General features: G+C 38.9%; 2 protein-coding genes across 6 annotated transcripts in view; one reads left to right on the top strand and one right to left on the bottom strand.

Annotated features, from left to right (window-relative positions):
* The window catches only part of GABRA2 (gamma-aminobutyric acid type A receptor subunit alpha2), a 127,491-nt gene extending 117,636 nt beyond the window's left edge, over positions 1-9,855 (bottom strand). Inside the window, exons 1-3 of one of the 5 annotated variants that reach the window (XM_045474182.1) lie at positions 9,538-9,855; positions 8,434-8,511; positions 5,709-5,824 (exon numbers count right to left, since the gene is read on the bottom strand). In XM_045474182.1, the coding sequence (XP_045330138.1) occupies positions 5,709-5,824; positions 8,434-8,504 (187 nt within the window). In that variant the 5' untranslated portion in view covers positions 8,505-8,511; positions 9,538-9,855. Of the gene's footprint in view, positions 1-5,708; positions 5,825-8,433; positions 8,512-8,995; positions 9,267-9,537 lie in introns of those variants that run through there. The other 4 variants (XM_045474184.1, XM_045474183.1, XM_045474185.1 and 1 more) reach the window with 4 other exon arrangements.
* Positions 9,737-20,784, top strand: LOC123596471 (translation initiation factor IF-2-like). The gene is made up of 3 exons (XM_045474950.1): positions 9,737-10,307; positions 10,624-10,715; positions 20,253-20,784. The coding sequence occupies exons 1-2, from the start codon at positions 9,737-9,739 to the stop codon at positions 10,641-10,643; spliced, it is 591 nt and encodes a 196-aa protein (XP_045330906.1). The 3' UTR covers positions 10,644-10,715; positions 20,253-20,784.
* Positions 20,785-21,026: the final 242 nt, after the last annotated feature.

Here is a 21,026-nt window from a genome sequence, read left to right as displayed (position 1 = left end):
TTACTCCTATTTTACAAATAAAGAAACCAAAGCAAGGAGAGATTGAGTAGCATCCTGAAAGTTTTGTAGTTATTTTACAGTGGCAACAGAATTCAAATCCAAAGGTGTTGGTCTCTAGAGGCATTGATCTTAAGCATTACTTTATAAAGTAATACCATGCTGTTTTGAGGACAGAATCCTTCTTAGGTTCTGGGACAGATCAGATTTTTATTTATTAATTTCTCCCACTGAATAGCCTATATTTTATTTTTTATAAATTGGAGAGTAGTAAAATCCATAGAAACATGTTGTCATCCATCTGTCTACAGCCTGAAGTAAATATCCATGAGCAAAGCTGGAAACCGACCCTCAGACCCTAAGCCTACGATCTGACATCATATTTTTCATAGCTTTAAGCATAAAGTTTCTTCAAGGCTTCAGAGTATAAAACAAGAACATGGAAAGAAAAAATCTATCTAGACGACCTCTTCGAAAGAGCTTTTCAAAATGCAGTTAAGCATGGTACTCAATCTAGATTTTCCAGATTGGATCTATAATTTAGATACCAAGCCTTGTCATTTCTAATAGTTGTCACTGTTGAGCATTGTGGATGCTAGCTGTCATAAATGTCCAAGGCCTGTCTACACATTCATTTTTCCAATGACCCCATAAAATTGGTCCAAAACACAAATGCTGCTTTTTATTTAGTTAACAATTTGAAAGCTTCTTATGGAATATAAAAATATATGTGTTATACTCCAAGTTGTTAGCTCTAATGACTAAAATGAAGAGGAAAAACTGATTCAGTTATTAGTTCTAGCTAATCTAAATGCATGGTCTCAACAGATAAGATATCAAGGCAAACCCATCTCAGGTGTCCAGGCTCACAAAGAAGTAAGCCTACCAAATGTACAAGAACTACCAATATTGCCTTGGCACGTTTTCAAAGAACACTACCTCCTAAGATGTTTTTCTTGAAGAATTCTCCTCGTACTCCTAGCAACACTAACACTTATCAATTGTATGTCACATTACGCTCTCTTAAGAATTTTAATTTACTTGAACCACATCATATTTCTGTGAGATATAAACAGAATAAGTGGATCCTCTCTTGCCATTTCATAGATGAGTAAATTAAGTCACATATGGGATAAATGAATCACCCCAAATCACACAGTTCAAAGGCAGAATCACAACTAACAGAAGTCAGGATTTGAGTAACTGGGGTTATAATAGCTCTAATTCACCAAGATGTCATCCCAAAATATGCTGATGCTAATAGTGGAAGGTCAGTGTGTGAATTAAATGATAACTGCTCCACCAATTTTAAGGATAAGGTAAGTTCTATAGTTGATTCTTTTCATGGCAGCACAGTAAATAATAATAATAATAATGATGATGATGATGATGATAATGATAATAAAATACATGAATAAAATTAAAATCCTTCAAGAAATATTTCAGTGCTTACTATATGCCAGGTCCTGTTCTAGATGCTGGGAACAGATGATGCACCAGTGAATAAAGCAACAAAATAGACAAGAATCCCTGACCTCAATGAGCCTACATTCTAGCAAAAGAGACAAAAATAAGCAATTGCCACTAAAGTAATAAAGAAATAAATTATTCTATATATTAAAATAAGGGGGAAAAATAAGCTGGCTAAGGGAGATTAGAATTATTAAGAGGTAGCCAGGTTATAGTATTTATTTGTTTGGTCAGGGTAGGCCTCATTGAGGAGGAGAGATCAAAGGATACCCAGGGAAGAGAGAATAGTCAGAGGAAAAGCTCCAAAGAGTATCCTGGTGTGTTCAAAGAACAGAAAGGAAGCCAATGTGACTGCAGCAGGATGAGCAAGAAGGTGAGTTGTTGTGAGGTCAAAGAAAGAATAAGGAGACAGATCATCATGCACGGCCTTGGAGACCACCACATGAAACCCAATTTTTATTCTGAATGAAGTAGAAACGATTGCAGAATTTTGAGCAGTTGAATGGCATGATACAACTTAAATTTTAAAGAAACTCCATTATTAATCATAAAATATCTTAAAATTTTATCACTCAATGTATTTTTAATTTTTTTTCATGTTTATTTATTTTGAGAGAGAGAGAGAGAGAGAGAGAGAGAGAGAGAGAGACAGCACAAGCAGGGAAGAGACAGAGAGAGAGGGAGAGAGACAGAGAGAGAGAGAATCCCAAGCAGGCACCACTCTGTCAGTGCAGAGCCCCATGTGGGGCTCGATCTCATGAATCACCAGATCATGCATGACCTGAGCCGAAATCAAGTGCCAGACGCTTAACCGACTGAAGCACCCAGGTGCCTCTTTCATTCACTCAATGGATTGTATGATCTTCATCATATATGTGAATCTCAATTTACCTTACTCCTTTCAGCATAAAAAACCATTATTTCCATTTTCCCAAGGGAAATCCCAAGGCTCAGAATGTCTAAGGAACTTGGCCAGGGTAAAATCTAGTAAGTGGTCGAGCCAAGTGAAAGGAACAATTTTTTTTAACTCGCAGTCCAAAACCGAGTGCGCTTTCCTATATAGCGATTTGTATTAGTTATAAAGGAAAGAAATGATAATTGAAATTAATTATCCAGATTTTTCATCAATAGAGATGTTCTGTTTGATATATTAAAATTGAATCAAACCCATATTTTCCTTCTTATTAATTTTTGGGACATAATGACACAAGTAATTTCCTCGGACTTTCTACGTGAAATGACATATGAACAAGCAGGAGAAGAATTTTGGATGCAGAAGTAATCACAATAATGATGTAAATTTACAACAGTACATTTAGAAAGTTTCTGAAAGTCTTTTAGGTACTGTTATTTATTAATTCTCTACCATATGCCAGGCACTGTGCTAACTTCTTAGCATATATCATCGTACTTAATATTCATCAAATGCTCTAAGAACAGTATGGGTAATCACACTCTATAGATGACAGATGTGGACCTAAAGAAGCAAAGTATTGAAAGGTCATTGGACCGCTCAGGACCAGAGCTGGGATTTTACCTAAATCTCCAAAATCTAAAGCTAGGTCTTTACTAAGCCTCGTTACCTTCCTATAGCATGCTGCCCAACATATTACTCAACATTCCTAACCAAAAGGTTGGCCAAATATGGATAACCCCATTTTACAGATGATGAACTGGTCGTAGAAAAGTTAGTCAAGCAATCAACAGTTATTTGATGGCCACAATATGCAAATCAATATTTAGTTGCTGAGAGCATAGAGGATTTATGATACAATGTCTTGCCTCAACGAGCTTACAATCTTGTTAAGGTAACAAGAGGCACACAAAAAGGTAATAAATAATCCAAGATAGCACATAATAAGTTCCAGATGAGATATAGAAATTTCTGCTAAAGAAATTCAACAGAGAGAAAATTGAATCTGGGTGTTTCAATTCACTTAAGAAAGAAAGATCTTTACTAGAGGACCAGTGTTGAGGTGGTCTTTATAGAAAAGGGGTTTCGATCATCAAAGATGATGAGAAAAACACTTCCAGTGAGAGGAAATAATACGACCAAAGGCCAAGGGAACAGATGTGAATGGATTATCAAGAGAAGATGAACAAATGCATCCGAAGTGCAGGATGAAAGGGAGGCAAAATACAAACGAAGCCAGGAAGTAGAATGTAGAAAACCTTACTTGGCAAACTAGGAATCTAAGGGAGGAAGGACGAACTAGATCTTCGTTGAATTCCTACTATGGGGCACCGGCTTTGTATGTACTTTTTGTTTATAGAATTCTCTCAATAATCCTGTAAGGCAGAAAGGTAGCTGTGTCATGGCCCTTTTAGATGAAAAACAGTTGATCTGGTGCAGAAAACATGGGGGATCAAGAAAAGATGATCAAGAAAAGAGAGGGATATGTGGAAAGCATTGTAAGAATAAAAGAAAACTATCTGAATGGGAGATACTAGCATATGCCCAATATCAGAGAAGGATTGAGGAAGACCCTAGACAAGAAGAGCCGCTTAGTCTATTGCATTAATGCAAATAATACAGTGACAAGGATCTATGCTTCAGTGGTGACAATGGAAGTAAAAAAGATGTAAGAGATATTACAGAAAAAAATATGAAGAGCTAAGTGGCAATAGCCACGTCCTGAAACAGGTAGTTTCTACTTCCCAACCACACACCCACAAGGTAGATATTTCCCCTAAGAACTCACAGAGACAAAACTCAAGGTCTTGCTCAAATATTGAGATTTTTGACAGCACATAATTCATTTTAAAAAATAAAATCTATGATTTAGGACAAACGTCTGCCTTAGTGTAATCTTCCTCATAAACCACCATCCTGAATTAGGATACCTTTACGCTTGGCAATAGTTCATTTCCATATGCTAACATGGAGACTGATTCCTTATATTCATGCTCATTAGAGATATTAATTACTAAAGAAGCATTATTTTCCTTTTAGTTTTTTTTTTCCTTTTAGAAAACCAAGTGTATAATAAACAACTGAGTTTGCTCTGAAAAATACAATAGGCCTTATTTCTGAACATTATTCCTCCCTGTACTTCTCCTAAAATGAGAGGTACCTCTCAGGGATTCCAAGAAAAATTAACTGCGTTAAATAGTATACTATTTAACAACAAGTTGGGTCTTTCCTGACTTTTTCTGACTCCTGGACAATCCAAACCATACACTGGCAATTATATATAGAATTAACAACAACCTAGATTTTTCAAAGAAAGTATTTACATAAACACCTAGGCATTAATCAATATGCATCTTTACAAGCAATTTAATATTACAAAGTTGTCAGCCTCATAATAAACTAGCTAACTATATGTCTATATAAATCTTTGATTAGTACCAACTGTCCAACTAATTTTCCTTTATTTTTAATTAACGGTTAACCTGAACATCCAAATAAGTATAACATACACGTGTGAAATGTGTGTATGTATAATTGAAGAGTAACAATATTTTGAGTCAGAATCCTTTAGAAATTACACACCTACTTTACTTTTACCTAATTTCCTTAGTATCACCTAAGGATAAATAGAAGTTAATTAAAATTTAACGTATTTTTAAAAATTAATATATTAGCCAAGCTTAATTTCCTTTATCTTTATGGATTAAAACAGATTTGTTTTTCTGAATTGAAGGTTAATGTTTAAATCTGAAATCAAACTATGCCAGTCCAATAAATTTAGGCCTACAGCCAATGTATACCTGAAATGTCTTTGAGAGTTTCAAGAACGCCAAACCTGTGCTGTACTTTAGAAATACCATAAGCATGGATAAAGAAATATCATCATAGAATCCTAAGTTGTGTATTTGTTAAAATATAACCCTAACATACTTTTTATTATGTGCCTCATTTCTTCATATCTGTACTGCTGTGAAAATAAACGTCTGTAAAATGTGAAGATACTACACGAGCATGTCTGCCCAACAATGTTTCATTTTAATATACTTTAAGTTTTAAAAACTTAGCCATTATATATAAACTAATTTAAAAACCTCATGCAGAAAGTCTGGGCTCTATATGACTTTAGGCATTCTACAAAAATATGTTCAACACATTGTGTGTGTAGAAAAGCAAACACAAATAATGTTTATTTCATATACCTTACTTTCTATTATTCAGTTATTTAATACATGCATTCATATATAGAGTGTATTCAAATATGTATATTACTCTTAACTTTTAGAAGCATTATTTTGTAAGAGTTTAAAAAAAGTAAAACTACTTTTACCTCCCAGTCCTGGTCTAAGCCGATTATCGTAACCATCCAGAAGTCTGTCTAGAATTCTTGTAAAGATGGTAATGTTATTTTTAGCTTCATCTTCTTGGATGTTAGCCAGCACCAACCTAAACAGATAATTTTAGAAGCTGATATATATATATATATGTACATATATATATATATATACATATATATACGTATGTGTGTTGTACCAGTACCAACATGCTCTACTTCCTTGATTTGAATTTTAAGTCTCTCTAAGCTATTAGGGCCACCCATTTTCCTTCTTTGGCCACTTCTATAAATACCAGCATGTCTATGGAGAAGATAAATATGTTGTTGAAAATGGATACTAAATACTAGATTATCAGAAAGATTGACGTCAAACTTATTTCAGGTTTCTGCCACTTAGCACCCAGTGTGGAATATTCATTTTCTAAAATCCGTCCCCTAGAATATATTATGATTGTAGATGGCCACATGCTGACACTGTTAGTAATGTGACTCTGCATTAAGAAAGGTACAATAACGACTCCTGAAATACTACTGCAGCGATTTGAATATTAATTGGAGAATAAATTGCCTCCTTGGAGGCAGAAAATTTCTCTATCTTCCTCATAAGTGCCTTTCCTTTTTTCTTTATGTCGTTTTTCTCTTTCAAACAGAGATTATTTCCTTACTTTGGGTATACCGCCACCCAATGGCCAAGTGCAATATAGACATCAGGGAAACTCCACTGGCTGTGTTCCAGGCTCCACTGTAGCCAGGTGGTGGAAGTGGGCTCTGAAAGGCGCAGGGGCACATTCAGGGGTACGGACAACCCTGAAGACACACCCCTCCCTGACTGGTCTCTGAGGAGAGCGCTAAGGGTTACCTAAAGATTAAAAATCTTGCTACTTGTGTGTGTGTGTGCGTGTGTGTGTGTGATAAATTTGCAGAGAAAATAAATGGTCTTAAAATATCACCAGAAAAGGGTTAGAAACAGTGATTTTCTCCATTATTTCTCCATCAGAAAGCCAGAGACCTGATTTTGTGACATCCAGCAATTTGGCGCATAAAACAGAATGTCCCTTTTCACTGCCATTTTTTTTCCCCCTAGAATGATTCAGAGATTTAAATTACTGGCCCCAAAAAAGAATCATTTATATAATAGAATAAAATACTGGCATGAGCATTACTGGTCAAATATAGAACAGAAAACTAGTAGAGGGAAATAATGGTTAAGCACTGAGGACCTTCAGTGATTACTAATCGACCATGGTAGGTTCACTCCTTCAAAATCAAAGACTATATGTGAGAGCTGTCTGATCAAGGTGTACCGTGTAAAGTATCATTGACAGAGTCAATTTGCATTTAAATGATTACACAGCTAGAAACAGTCATAACACATTAAAAAATTGGTAACCAACTTCAAACAAATATTGTCTTGAGAGCACAGAAAATACTGAAACACTGATATACAGGTAAACATTTAAAAATTATGTCAGCAAACGAGTTTATCAAAACTCCAGCATCAAAAGTTTCTATGTTACCTTAAGCTAATTCTAAAACCAATCACTACAATAATTGGAAAGTTCCACACAGAGGTTTTCACTGAAAAGTGGTATTTAATCATATGTCAAATTCTTTTTCTAAATTCAGAATTAAGATGTTAAATGAGGAGCTACTTTCAAACTAAAAATAAGCCTTTATGAAGAGATTTCTTCTCAATTCCACAAAATATTTTCATTCTTTGACAATTACTTGACAGGAAAATGAAAAATTAAAAGGCAAATAAAGATATAATAAAGATATTATTTTTTAAAAGGAATGATTAGATGAACATTCTTATCATTTACATTTCAAGCCCTCTAATATTTTGAAAATCATATCCTAAGTTTAGACAAAATAAAAAATGCCCATTGATAATACAAAATCAGAAAAGACTACAACTAAGACGATGTTATGGAAAGCAATAAGAATTAATTTTATGTTTGTAGAACACAGGCAAAGCAAAATTAGTTACATGTTTAAAATAAGTACTGTTTTTGACAGTGACCACTTTAGCAATAAAAGATCTCTAAATCAGTAATATGAAAAGTTGATGAATAAATCAACTTTTATTGTTTGTAATTGTGAAGTTGTATACTACCTCTACCTAGAGGTTAAAGACTCACACATCCTTTGGGTTTTCTATGTTGACTAAAGAGCATAGACCACAAAAAAAAAAAGAAGAAGAAGAAGAAGGAAGAAAGAAAAGAAAAAAAGGAAGGAAGGAAGGAAGGAAGGAAGGAAGGAAGGAAGGAAGGAAGGAAGAAAAAAAAATCAACTTAACAACCAAACCATTTTAGCTTCTGCTTTTCTGTTTGGCTTAAAGAAACACTGTTGGCTTCTTTACTGAATGTTGGTGTCATTATAAACGCATACAACTTAACCACTTCAAAACTTGCAAGAATATGCCATCCAAAAGATACTTTTCTTTGGTGATTTTCTTTTCTTTTTGTAAGAAAATGTTCCTGATCACTTGTGTATTTTATCACTAAAATCCAGAAGCAGTGAACTTTTGATAGTCTCTCCCACTTCATAGTTCAATTTCTTGATACAAGCTTTTTTTTTTTTTTTTGTTCTCCCTTCATTAGAATTGATTCTTCAAAATACTTCGGCTTCTCAAAGGCCAGCCCTACATTGATGACATTCAAGAAACACACCTTTACCCTGAATCTAAAAAGTCAAATACAATAAATAAATGTCTCACCTGGCTGGGTCCCACACCAAGAAAACAAGAAGAAGCAAATGCATGTTGTAGGTGTTTAATTTCGTCTTCATTGTCGCTCTTTGGAAAGCCATGGAAAAAAAAAATACACTTAAAATTACATTCAGTCCCAGAAAGCCCAAAAGAATGTCAATTGGTGTGAGAACTGGAGTTAAAGCTATTGAATTATTCCACTGGAGCAGTGTGGGGTGTGATGAATGGGTTGGGGGGGGGGTGGGGGGAGAGTCTTTTCTTTCTTTTCTTTTTTTTTTTTATCTTGGCAGTAAGATGACCAAATAATCAGACTGCTCCGCCAGGAACTTCCCCCAGCCCCATCGTCAGCAAACACTGTTTTGTGCTCGCACACACACACACACACACACACACGTAACAACAACACACGGGACCCTGAACTGACTGACATAGGAGCTAGAGAAGAGAACGGGTCCGGAGGGGGGGGGGGGAGTGAAAAGGGGGAGGGGAGATGGGTCCCCCGTGCCACAGCCCCCTCAACCAAGACCACCCCCGCAACCCCAACAGGAAAAGCAAGGGGCAGGCAGCCCACTTTTTTCGATTATTATTCTTTTCGTTACAGGGAACTGCAGCCCTCGCGTCTTCACTTCTTCGCTCCCTCTAAAATAATAGAAAATAAAATAAAAGAAGCTCCCTCCCCGCCCGTGCACAGTTGGCCGAGACCACGTCTCGGAGGCAGCCGGGTTCGGCTCAACTGCTGCGAAACGACGCGTTGGACAGCTGTTCCGGAGCCGAGACCACAATCGGAGCAGGAGCGTGAGGCTCCCGGATCCAGCACCGGCAGGCAGGCAGCGGCAATCACAGTGTGCAAAGTTGCAGACTATAAAAGAGCCAGGCTAACGCGCTGCCTGCCGGGCGGGCGGGCCGGCGTCTAGGATCTTATTGTAGTTGCAGATGCGCTTCTGGTGATGAGTATCGAAATTATGTTTTAAACGTGTTGGGGAGGAGGAGGCGAGCTGAACCGCCTCGGGTTACAGGGAGCATCGGAGAGTGGGGTGGGGGAGACGGGGCAGGCACGCGAGGCAAGGGCAGGCGCCAAGGGGTCCCTGCTGGGGCCAACGTGAGCGACCTTACCTGAGACAGCAGGCAGAATCGGGTGTTTTCCTCCCTTTGCCCTGATCTGAGGAGACGGGAAACTTGAGCGAGAGCGACAGAGAGCGCGAGTGAGAGAGAGAGAAGAGAGAGCGACTGCAGCAGCCGAGCGAGCGGGCAGCGATGGGCTGGTGGAAGCCGGAGCGAGCGCGGAGAGCGACGGCCGTGGCGCGGGGAGTAGATGGAGGCGAAGGCGTCCGTAGTGGCGGTGATGGGCGGAGGAGGAGGAAGAGGAGGAGGGGAAGCGTTGGCAGGAGCGGGCGGGGGGGGGAGGGGGGGGGACGCGAGCCCAGGCGCGGTGCGCGCCGGCAGTGGCGGGCACGAGCCCCACGCCTGGAGGAGGAGGAGCCAGGCCCGGGAGGAGGGTAGCGAGGTTCCCGGGAACGCAGGGACCCCCCCACACACACACACCCCGGCCCCAGTCCAAGGTAACCGCCCCGTCGCCCGCCGGGCACCTGCAGCGGCACAGCCCGGGGCGGCGGCGAGCTCCCCGGTGCGCCCCGAGCGCTGCTGCCCGCGCCCACGCCGCGCCGGAGGAACGGAGCCCACGCTCCACCCGGGACTGCTCCCAGCGGCAGCCCGCTGGGGCTCCCCCCGAGGCCCCGGGGTTCCTGGGGGGGGGGCTGCCGGTGGGTGTTGGTGCAGAGTCGGGAACGCAATGTGTCTGCGCGGCCCTAGATCCCCGGGGCCTCGCCCTGCCGCCCGCCCCCCAACATCCCTTGGCTCTGGAGCGACGTGGCTGCTGAGGAGAGGTAAAGAGATACCACTCCCGCTGGAGGGCGAGGGGACTCTAATCAGCCTGTACTTAGTCATCAGCGCATCCACGCAGGAGCAAGTTCAACGCATGTTGCGTGGAATCAGACAGCAGGAAGTTTCTTTGATTTCCTGAGCCGTCTTGATACACCACTCATTCCTTCACACTCCTGCAGTCAGCACCAGTTTCCCTACAAAGCCCTGAGGGCTGGAGACCTCCCTCCAGCCGGTCGGGAAAGTCCGTCTGCAGATTATGCACCTGGGGAAACCTCCCGCTCACTCTCAACCATTCTTTTCCCCAACGTCTATTCACAGGCGTCCTCCCTTCGTGGTGATCAAATTCAATTCACAGCTCTAAAAAAGTTTACATTCTGCAACCCCGCACCACCACCACCCCAAGCAAAAAGGTACCTGTTGTGCTTCTACTACGTCTGCAATTCTTTGGGGGGGGGGGGGGGGCGGGAAGGAGATGTAGTGTAGTGGGGTTTGAGTTTTTTCCCCCTGTAGGGCTTTTTGGTGGTGGAGGGACCTGTTGTAATTCCAGTCCTACAGTGCACTTTGAGCGTGGTGTTTGATCTGTCTCCTTTCTCTTCTGTTTTATCTGAGGCGATAAATCCAAACGTGCAACTTGAACCAAAAACCAAAAAAAAAAAAAAAAAAGAGAGAGAGAGAGAGAGAGAGAGAGAGAGAAAGACATTTTCCTTTTTGTACTGCACATAACAATGTTATGCTTGTATCTTACTAAGGCAAAACAGAGCGGGTGTTTATCTCTTCAAGAAGTTGTTATAAACGTTAGACAGTTTGAAAGGGGAAGAAAAGAGAAGTATGCTGATACGTTTTTCTCATATTACATTTGGAGTCAATATGTGCCAAACACTTCAATTTCGTTAGTTATGAACCAGAAATTCAGACGTTTTTCCTAGATGGTGCAGTTTTCATAACGGGCACTGCTAATCTACAGTCAATTTTAGCTTTGCCTTGAAGATATGTGAGGAGAGTAAAACCTTTACCTTGTAAATATTTCAAGCTGTTCTCTTTAACCTATTAATCACCACTTTCTGAATGAGCATTGAATATGCTACCGCCTAAACAAACATTTGCTCTCTTATGTAGCTGGCTCTGTGAAGAATGGAACGCCACCCAGCTTTCGCCTCCATCATTAATATTCCCTTCCTGACTTGCCGGTTGCAGAATCTAATTGAAATTCACAAAGATAAAAAGCTTGCCATTTAAAACCTTGCAACTAGGGAATCTAAACATCTACTTGGTGTGAACACTTTACTTCCTGCTGTATTTTCCCATTTTCCATTTCTATAAGTCAGTCTTCATTAAGATCTCTATCACTTTGCCATTTACGTTACTACTAAATTGTTTATATTTTGATAATGGAAGTTGAACAGCTCGTGGTTTCTTCCTGACCTTAATTGCTATGCTCCAACAAAACTTTTCTTTTATCAATGTCACAATTTTTATAAATATCTGCATAGATTATTTTCATATTTACCACTGTAGTATTCCCCCCCAACCCCCGGATTCTAATGCTGAGTTACAGTTTTTAGGTTTGTTTTATCTCAAAATCTGTATCTATTTGAATGATTTGTCCTAAAAAATCAGGCTTTCCCTTTAGCGCCCTTAATAAATTTGTAATCTCATTGCCATATGACCCATTTACATGGAACTTGACAAAGTTTGTGCTATTTGGGATGATTTTCACCATTTGTTTACTTTTTTTAACTGTATGTTAGAACTGGCTATAGATTTGAGTATGCACTTGCTTGAGACAGACTCAGTAAAAACTAGATTCCAAAATTTCATTATAAACCGTAATTTTTAGGGGCGCCTAGGTGGCTCAGTCGGTTAAGCATCTGACTTCAGCCCAGGTTGTGATGTCGTGGTTCATGAGTTCCAGCCCAGGCTCTGTGCTGACAGCTCAGAGCCTGGAGCCTGCTTGGGATTCTGTGTCTCCCTCTCTGTCTGCCCCTACCCCTCTGGCTCTGTCTCTGTCTCTCTCTTTCAAAAATAAATAAATATTTTAAAAATTAAAATACAAAATAAACCATAATTTTTAGTTCTTCCCCACAAAATGTTTTGCAGTTTTACTGAAGTTGGGTAGCTGTGATTTAAACTTCAAAGCACCTTAAAGGAAATGAAAATCAGAAAAGCTGATTGCAGGCAGTGGACCTCTACTTTTACTGCTGTATCTTTACTGGTATTTCACTGTGTTGCTAGTCCAGCTGAATATCTTCTAGGATTGTCCCACAAATATCTAATAAATCCAGTCTGATTTTTTTCTCCTCTCTGTGATGGAGCACAGTGAACTGTGATTTGAGAGTCAGCCTGGGTAGGTCGTGACTAAGCTCTTCCTACCCACTCCTTCTGGAGCATGTCTTAAGGCAACCAATCCTGTAGAAGAATTGACAACTAATTGGTTGCCAGTAAATCTAAATTTGTTCCTGCCCAGGCTAGGGCCGTGCAAAACCTCCTGTTTGAATTTGTTTGAATTACCCTCCTACAGATTAGATTGGGAGGTACGGGTCACTTCTTAGATATTCCTCATCTTTAACTCCCAAATCTGAAAGAGGATTTCCACATGAGGAACAAGAATAAAAGAAAGGCAAGGAATTAGCGAGATCTTGGTTTTGTTTGATTTTTCTTTCCTGATATCTTACAATATTGTACAGTTTTAAAATTCATTATAAAACCATTTGTGCTCTTGAACAGACATTTTGTAGAGTTTTCCCTTTTAGGGCCCAGCTATATAGACTTTGCACTGCTGTTCCAGGGAACTACCACTCTCTATGCCCTAGGCGACCTCATAAATCTTTAAGTTCCATTAGGTAATATGTGTATATTATATATAATGCACACACACATATATGTAATATACACAAATACATGCATACAGATATACAGATATTTATCTGTAGGAAGATAGGTATCTAAACTCATAAAAATAGGCATAAGCATTTTAATGAGAATAGCATTTATATAATGCATTTCTACAAAATGCATTTAGTCTCACTAACATAACTTAATCAGGGTGATTTTTACATACTTTGAAAAGAAGTACCAGAATTCAGCAAGAATAGCCTCTCACTATATTTACAAATTTTAAAATATAAGCATGTATTCTACAATAAATTTATTCTATTCTAAGCATGTATTCTAATAAATTTATGTACACTTTAACTACATCTTCCCATCTGTGTCATCCATTTGAATGAGAATATAAATTTGTGAAAAATTAAGAACTAAAGCATAAATTTTCCTGTTTTCACAGAATTAAATACTATCCCGTACTTTTCCCCAGAATGCTTTACTAATTTCAAAGTTTGCTTGGAGTACTAGTCTGTTCTCATATATTGGCCACATTATCATTAAAAACAAAACAAGCAGACAAACAAACAAAAGCTAGAGCGAATACCAATTTGGTAATTCTTAGGTCAAAACTGTGGTTTGGTCAAGCTCCATTTTTTCCCTGTAAGTTGAATTTAGATGAACGGTTCTAATGTGTGCACTAGACTCCAAGCTTCTGAAAGAAGAAACAGCTGGAAAGGGGGAGTAACCAGCCTTATAAACAAATAATTCCAAAACTACTCTCTTACACCAATGCATTTAGATCACATTTCATTAGAACTAAATATATCATGTATACTAGCTTGGATATAGTACGCATATCACCTTCTTCAAACAGAGTAACTCTGTTAATAAAGTAAGTTTGCAATTCCTTACCTAAGTTGCAAATCAAATATATAATGCATTCAGGACATCCTGGTGGTTTCTGAGACTTTGAAAACTATTTACATCAAACACTTATAAAGAGTAATTTGTAAGGAAATCCTTTTACCTTCATTTTGTGAAATTATAGATAAAATTTATTCTCAAGTTATTCAACTACTTCCTAAAACAAAGATAACATTCCAGTAACGCAAAACAAAAATTTACTGTGCCTTTCATGAAGCTATGTGATTGGCAGCTTTTCCCTCTGAGGCATGTTTTATAAAATTACAGTAATGAATAATAAAAATAAACTTAAAATATTTTCACTTGTATAATAAATAGATCCCATTCCAAATATTTTGCGTGTATTTACTTATTTAATCTTAACAAGTAAGGATTAGGTTTTTATTATTCCCATTTCACTGATGAAAAATTGAGGCACAGAAAGCTTAATCTGGCTGAAAGTCTCCTCCTGGTAGAGTCCAGTAATATGGCTCTATAGTCTCCATGCTTAACTACCATACCATTGAAGCTTTGGGCAAGATATTTAACTGTTAACATGGTGGTGTTATGAAGGCAGTGTAAGCCTGTGAATAATAGCCAAATATTCATTCAACAATTCTTGCTGAGTATCTGCAATTTACCAGACACTCTATTCTGTACCACTCTGGATATAATAATGATTAAGGCATGGTCTCTACCCTCAGAGAGCTTACAGCAAATTGAAAAGCATGAAGTAACATAAGACCAAGGCTTCTACATATACTCTAAAAAGTCACACTATCTTCACTAAGGAGTAACATGCAGCTTAAGAAAAAGAATGCGAGACTGGAAGCTTTACATTTAATTAATGATTTACAAATTTAGTTGTTCCCATATAATAATTAATAAATGGATGATTACTAAGAACATAAGTAAGCATTTTCTAGGACACTTAAGAACTCCCAGGACTGGGAAAGTTCATGTCCAGAATGAAAACAATTCCCGTTTTATATGGATGTTTTCTTTTCTTTTCTTTTCTTTTCTTTTCTTCTCTTCTCTTCTCTTCTCTTCTCTTCTCTTCTCTTTTCTTTTTTCTTTTTTTTTAGTTTTTTAATCTTTATTTTTGAGAGAGAGAGACAGAGTGTGAGGGGGAAGAACAGAGAGAGAGGGAGACACAGAACCCAAAGTAGGCTCCAGGCTCAGAGCTGTCAGCATAGAACTGGTCTCAAAGTGACAAACCACAAGTTCATGACCTGAGCCAAAGTCAGAAGCTCAACTGACTGAGCCAACCAGGGGCCCCTGTATGATATGGATATTTTCTGAATAATACCTCATCAGCCAAAATTATGCAGAAGAAGCTAATAACAAAAACAACAAAATCAGAGGATAGAAGGAATCCAGGACCCTATTTGAGCCCATTTACATACATTTCAAGTGGGCTAAGATTGGTCCCAAATGAAGGATTATTTCAATATCATTATTTTTAGCATCAAGAGTATTCCATCTTGAAAGGAAGAGAGAGTATATGAATTGCAAAGAAATAAATTAAAAATATAATCAGGCTATGAGTATTTAGTGGTCAGTTAAAAAGACATGAAAGAGAAAATAGAAACCAATTACTTCTAAGAAAAAGTGAATAATGCCATGGCAAATTAATTATGGATATCAAGTGATTTTAAATAATAATATGGAGATCATTTCTCCTTGCTACAAACCTCTTTGTATTTGCCAAAGGGACTTGCTTATAGATGCACAATAAATAATTGCTGATTTCTTTGTAGAGTTAAGCACTTTAGAATACAAATTGGGAGTCTTGGTACCAGAGGCATGACCTTGGGTAGCCTCGGCTATAATATCTACTGAAAAGTCTCAAAGCTCTCTAACTCTAAAAGCTCACTATGCATCACCAATAGACATTTTTTTTTCTCAAAAAGAATCTCCACAGGTGTTCTCTATCTTAGCACCATCCTGCCACCAAAATCCTGAAAACTGAGAGTCATTTTAGACTCTTTTTTGTCAACACACACACACACACACACACACACACAGCCACCACCACCACCACCACTCATTTGCTGTTGCTGAGAAAATGCCTCCTATCTATCTATTGTCTCTGATCCATTCCCTTTATTACCAATTCCATAGCCTTAGCCCCTTCCTTGCTTGAACTACTACATTACAAGTAAGCAGTAGCTTGCTAACTAGTTTCTCTCCTCCAATCTCTGCTTTCTCTAATTGGCTTTCTATAGGGCCAACATGAGTCTTCCTAAACCAATTTGATAGTGTCATTTGATCATCTAAAATCCTTTCTTGATAAAAGTATAAGGTGTGAGCTCCTTTGCATATCACCTGTGTATTGTTTATATCTCCAGCCTCAACTCTGCTCTTTCTGCACACATCTTGTCAGACATGTGCACGTGTGTATGCACATACACCCTCCATATTCACCATTATTTTTTTCTTTTTAAAAAAAAATTTTAATGTTTATTATATTTGAGAGAGAAAGACAGAGTGCAAGCAGGGGAGGGACAGAGAGAGAGAGGGAGACACAGAATCCCAAGCAGGCTCCAGGCTCTGAGCTGTTAGCACAGAGCCCGGTGCGGGACTCGAACTCACAAACTGCGAGATCGTGGCCTGAGCTGAAGCCAGGCACTCGACGGAGCCCCCCAGGCACCCCAGCATTAATTTTTCAGCATCACTCTGTCCTCTTTGCTCCCTGCAAGGGAAAATCTCTATGTTTCTCTCAACAACTAAATATTTCATGCCTCTGTGCTCTTGGTTCCCATTCCCCCTTTCAACTGGAATATGCCACCATCTGCATGGTGACACTTCAGGCCTCAGCCCTACAAACTACTTCTTACCCTTCCAGATAAAATTGCCCACCCCATCTTTTGTACTCCTGCTGGATTTAGTACAGGCATTTAACATGAAACCTAAAGACCACCCCATTGAACTTATTTACTAACTTTTCTATCTTACCCTATTAGCCTGTAAGCCCTTTTAAAGCAATGAACTCATCTCAATTATCTTTACCTACCGTGTGTCTAGCACAGAACTGGGCATATATCATCTCTCAAGAGATTCTTGAGGAATCAATGAATGAGTGAACAACCGAATGAATAAATAAGTGCCTACGTGAGCATCGGTGCCTTCATATGGACATGAGAACCATGGTACTTTCTTCCAAGGAAATGAGATGCAGTACAAAAAAGCAGTTATCGTTAAGAATTCCGATTCTGGTGCGAGGTTCACATCCTAGTTCACATCCTAGTTCTACTACTTACCCACCATGCAACCTTGGATGAATTCCTTCACTTTGCTACGCCTTAGTTTTCTTACCTGTAGAGTAAGAGTAATTGTGAGTCCACCTCACATGATCTTTGTGAATACTCTGCAAGTTGATATTTGTGCACAGGACAGCATCTGGATCATAGACAATACTACACAGTGTTTGCTGATGTTACTGAAGTATTTGAAAGCTGTTAGTTCACTGCCTCGACATGTAGTAGATGAGATGAGATGCTATTAAATTTATTGAATCTTCTGACTCATCTTTTTCCATCTGTTCCCGTCCGCTCTTTCCCAGTGACATTCACGTGCCCACCTTTGCAGAGCAGTCAGTCAAAACCCTCATCTCCCCACATTCTCTTATGGTGTCTTTTATTTTCTCATGAATGCATTATTTCCCTCATTCTCTCTCTCTTTTTTTTTCCTGCGCTTTTTTCCTCATCCCCTTTTTAGTATACCATGTCCTCCTTTTCATTCCAGCTTGGCCTGCACGTCCCTCTTTTATTAATTCTCTATCGTTCCCTTTTCCTCTCCGTTTCTCAGTAAGATTCATGCACAGCATAAGTATGCATTTGCGTGTACACTTGTCTTTTGGCATATGGAAGAAGGTGTGTTAGAAGAATAGATATGGATAAGCAAGTGTCTCTTTAGGCATAGAAATGTGAATGCCGGCCCTGCCAAGGCATGGGCATCCCTGTCTGTGTTTCGGTGTGTAGGTCTCTGTGTAAGTCATGTATCAAATCTGCTCAAGTGTATTTTATTGATTTGCTGTATGAATTGAATAGGAAAGTCAGGTGACTTTCTCTTTTGAATTGGCTCCTGGTTTGCCTGCAACAAAGAAATTGCTATATGTTGAATCTTCAGTTTAAAAGAGATCCATATCTGTAATATGCAGAGAGCCATAGTCAGTAATCAACATAGAAGCTTCCTGCTATCGTGCTAGTCATACCCTCGATTAAAATATGGTTACAAGCTGCTCTTCCTTTTTGTGTATGTGTAACTTCTCGGTATCTGTATCCTTATGCTACTCATTTGGAAGCAAGAAATAAAGGAACTCGGCATTATGAGTTAGGAGATAACAAATTAATACTTAAAATGATTTCCTTTTGAAGAGAGATATTTTCAAAGAGACTTACGACAGACATTAGTGCCACCCAGCAAACAGTGCCATTTTGCAGCCTAGGTGTATGAACAGATTGAATTACTTCACTCTCCTTGAAATTACAGGTGGCAATGAAACTTGCTTCTCTGATCAATGAAAAGCAAGAGACATGCGGCATTTCTAGATGGAGGCTGAATGAGCCAGTGTCAGATTCACCGTGCTGCCTCTTGCCCTACTGTCTGCTTGTGGCCAGTGAGAACTCTATATGTCGGTCACTCAGTGGGACCTTGAGTGAGGACAACAAAGATCAGAGGCCTAGCTGACCTGCATTGGATTATAGCATGAACTACAAATAAACATTTGTTTTAAGTCTCTAAAATTTGGGGTGATATATAATCACAAAATAACTTGGTCTGACTTTTGAAAGATGAAAAGGAAATTTCGTTGTGTGTCTTTTTACTTCTTCTTTTTGAATTGTCCATTTATTTATTTTGAGAGAGAGAGAGAGAGAGAGAACAAGCAGGGGAAGAGCAGAGAGAAAGAGAGAGAGAGAGAGAGAGAGAGAGAGAGAGAGAGAGAATCCCAAGCAGACTTCATGCTGTCAGTGCAGAGCCTGATGTGGGGCTTGATCCCACAAACCATGAGATCATGGCCTGATTCTAAACCATGAGTTGGATGCTTAACGAACTGAGCAACTTAGGTGCCCCTATGTATCTATTTAAAATACCAACTATGGAATGATGGAGTGGCACATAAAATATTTTCAGGCAGAGGAGACTTTCTTAAAGATCTTGAAATCACAGCATATAAATGGTCACTTGCTTAAGTCTGAACCAATTGATCTTTGGTAATATCTGTGATTTGTTTCCATCTCTTAATGGTCCTTTGCTGTCTTTCTGTATCTAAGCACTCAGAGGGATTGAGACAAAGTCTGAGGTTATTTTTGACAAATAGTTCAAAATAGTTCATTATCCCCATGGTGGCCAGACATTGAAAGTGGTGGCAATGGGACTTTGGGGGGAGAGGGGTGGTGGCAGGAGAAAGGGGTGGTAGTATTCATTAAATTCCAACAGGAACTCACATTGCCAAAGATCCAACAGGTCCTATAAATGGAATGAAAAATGATAAAAAGAGAAGGGGTGAAAAAAGACATCTAACTGGCCCAGCAAGTGCTAGATGTTCAAGTTGAAGAGAGATGGGTAAGAAGACTGGTTCTGAATAGAAATTCATGTTAGGAATATATTTCCCTATCTCTATTTCATAAAGAAAAACAAAAGAAATTGACTCTGACCTAAATATAGAGTGCGCAAATTTCAAAGCCATTTTCAGAGATTTTTTCAACAAGCTAGGAAAGGCTAGTTAGTCATGGATTTTAATACGAATTATGCTATTGTCATTACACAACTCACTGGACCAAAAATTTCTAGGTTCAAACTGCTTTTAGATAGTCCATCAACATCATTCAAATACAAACCACTATAACAATTTAACATTCACATTGTGAGAAGAAAACTATATAAGTTTTTAATAAGCTCTTGAGGGACTAGAGATGGGACTATGATTTGTCTCTTTTTTTTTTCTATCCCTTACCACGCTTCTCATATTGTAGGGGTTCAGTAAGTGTTAATAGAAGAATAAATGAATGGATAAATAATTGAATAAATTAATAAATTACTGCAAGTATGTGTCAAAGAGTTCATAAATGTTCACTGTAGCTCCTGTTCTCCCCTTATTCATGTTGATGTTCCAGGCTGGCCTCCATGCAGTGGTCTGAGTGATCTTTCCAAAATACAGACCTGTTCATATCACTGCAAAACTTAAAATCCTCCTGGTATTTCCTATTTCTTGTAAGGTCAAGATGAAGATCCTTATCATGGCCTTTGTCCTGGATGCCTTGACTCCTGCCTGGCCTTGAACCGTTGTTTTCTTTGCTCCATAAACACCAGCCTTTCAGTTCCTGGAATGTTCTTGGCTTCCTACTGTCGTTTCTTCTCCTGCCATAAGGCATTGTAGCACAAGTTTTCTCTGCTGGAAAGCTCCTGGCCCATCTACACACCTGTTCATCCTTCATATAAAAAATTAGGAAGCACTTACTCAAGAAGTCTCCCTGACATATCCTCTACCCACCAGTCTCCATTAGATTCTTTTATTATATGTACTTTCTGTTGGGGATTTGTCTGTCTTTCATGTCTCTGTTTATCATTGTGTGTGATTATTAACATCTGTTAACCAACTATGCTATATGTTACAGGAGTTCAGAGACCATGCTTATTTTTACTTAACATTGTATCCCCTGCAATTAGTGCACTGCCTGACTTAGAGTAAGCACTCAATAAATAGCCGTTGTGAAAAAAAAATGAAGGAATAAATGAATGTATAGCACACATAGGTTTATTTTTTATTTTATTATTTTTTTAATTTTTTTTTCAACGTTTATTTATTTTTGGGACAGAGAGAGACAGAGCATGAACGGGGGAGGGGCAGAGAGAGAGGGAGACACAGAATCAGAAACAGGCTCCAGGCTCTGAGCCATCAGCCCAGAGCCCGACGTGGGGCTCGAACTCACGGACCGCGAGATCGTGACCTGGCTGAAGTCGGACGCTTAACCGACTGCGCCACCCAGGCG

The sequence above is a fragment of the Leopardus geoffroyi genome, chromosome B1 (assembly GCF_018350155.1).
Source record: "Leopardus geoffroyi isolate Oge1 chromosome B1, O.geoffroyi_Oge1_pat1.0, whole genome shotgun sequence".
Taxonomy (NCBI): domain Eukaryota; kingdom Metazoa; phylum Chordata; class Mammalia; order Carnivora; family Felidae; genus Leopardus; species Leopardus geoffroyi.
This window is presented reverse-complemented; position numbering and strand designations above follow the sequence as displayed.

What these genes read in the sequence shown, in the direction of transcription:
- LOC123596471 (XM_045474950.1), top strand. Translation starts at nt 9,737, where the DNA reads ATGGAGGCGAAGGCGTCCGTAGTGGCGGTGATGGGCGGAGGAGGAGGA. An exon ending in GACGTGGCTGCTGAGGAGAG is followed by an intron (nt 10,308 to 10,623) that starts GTAAAGAGATAC and finishes GTCTATTCACAG; the next exon opens with GCGTCCTCCCTTCGTGGTGA.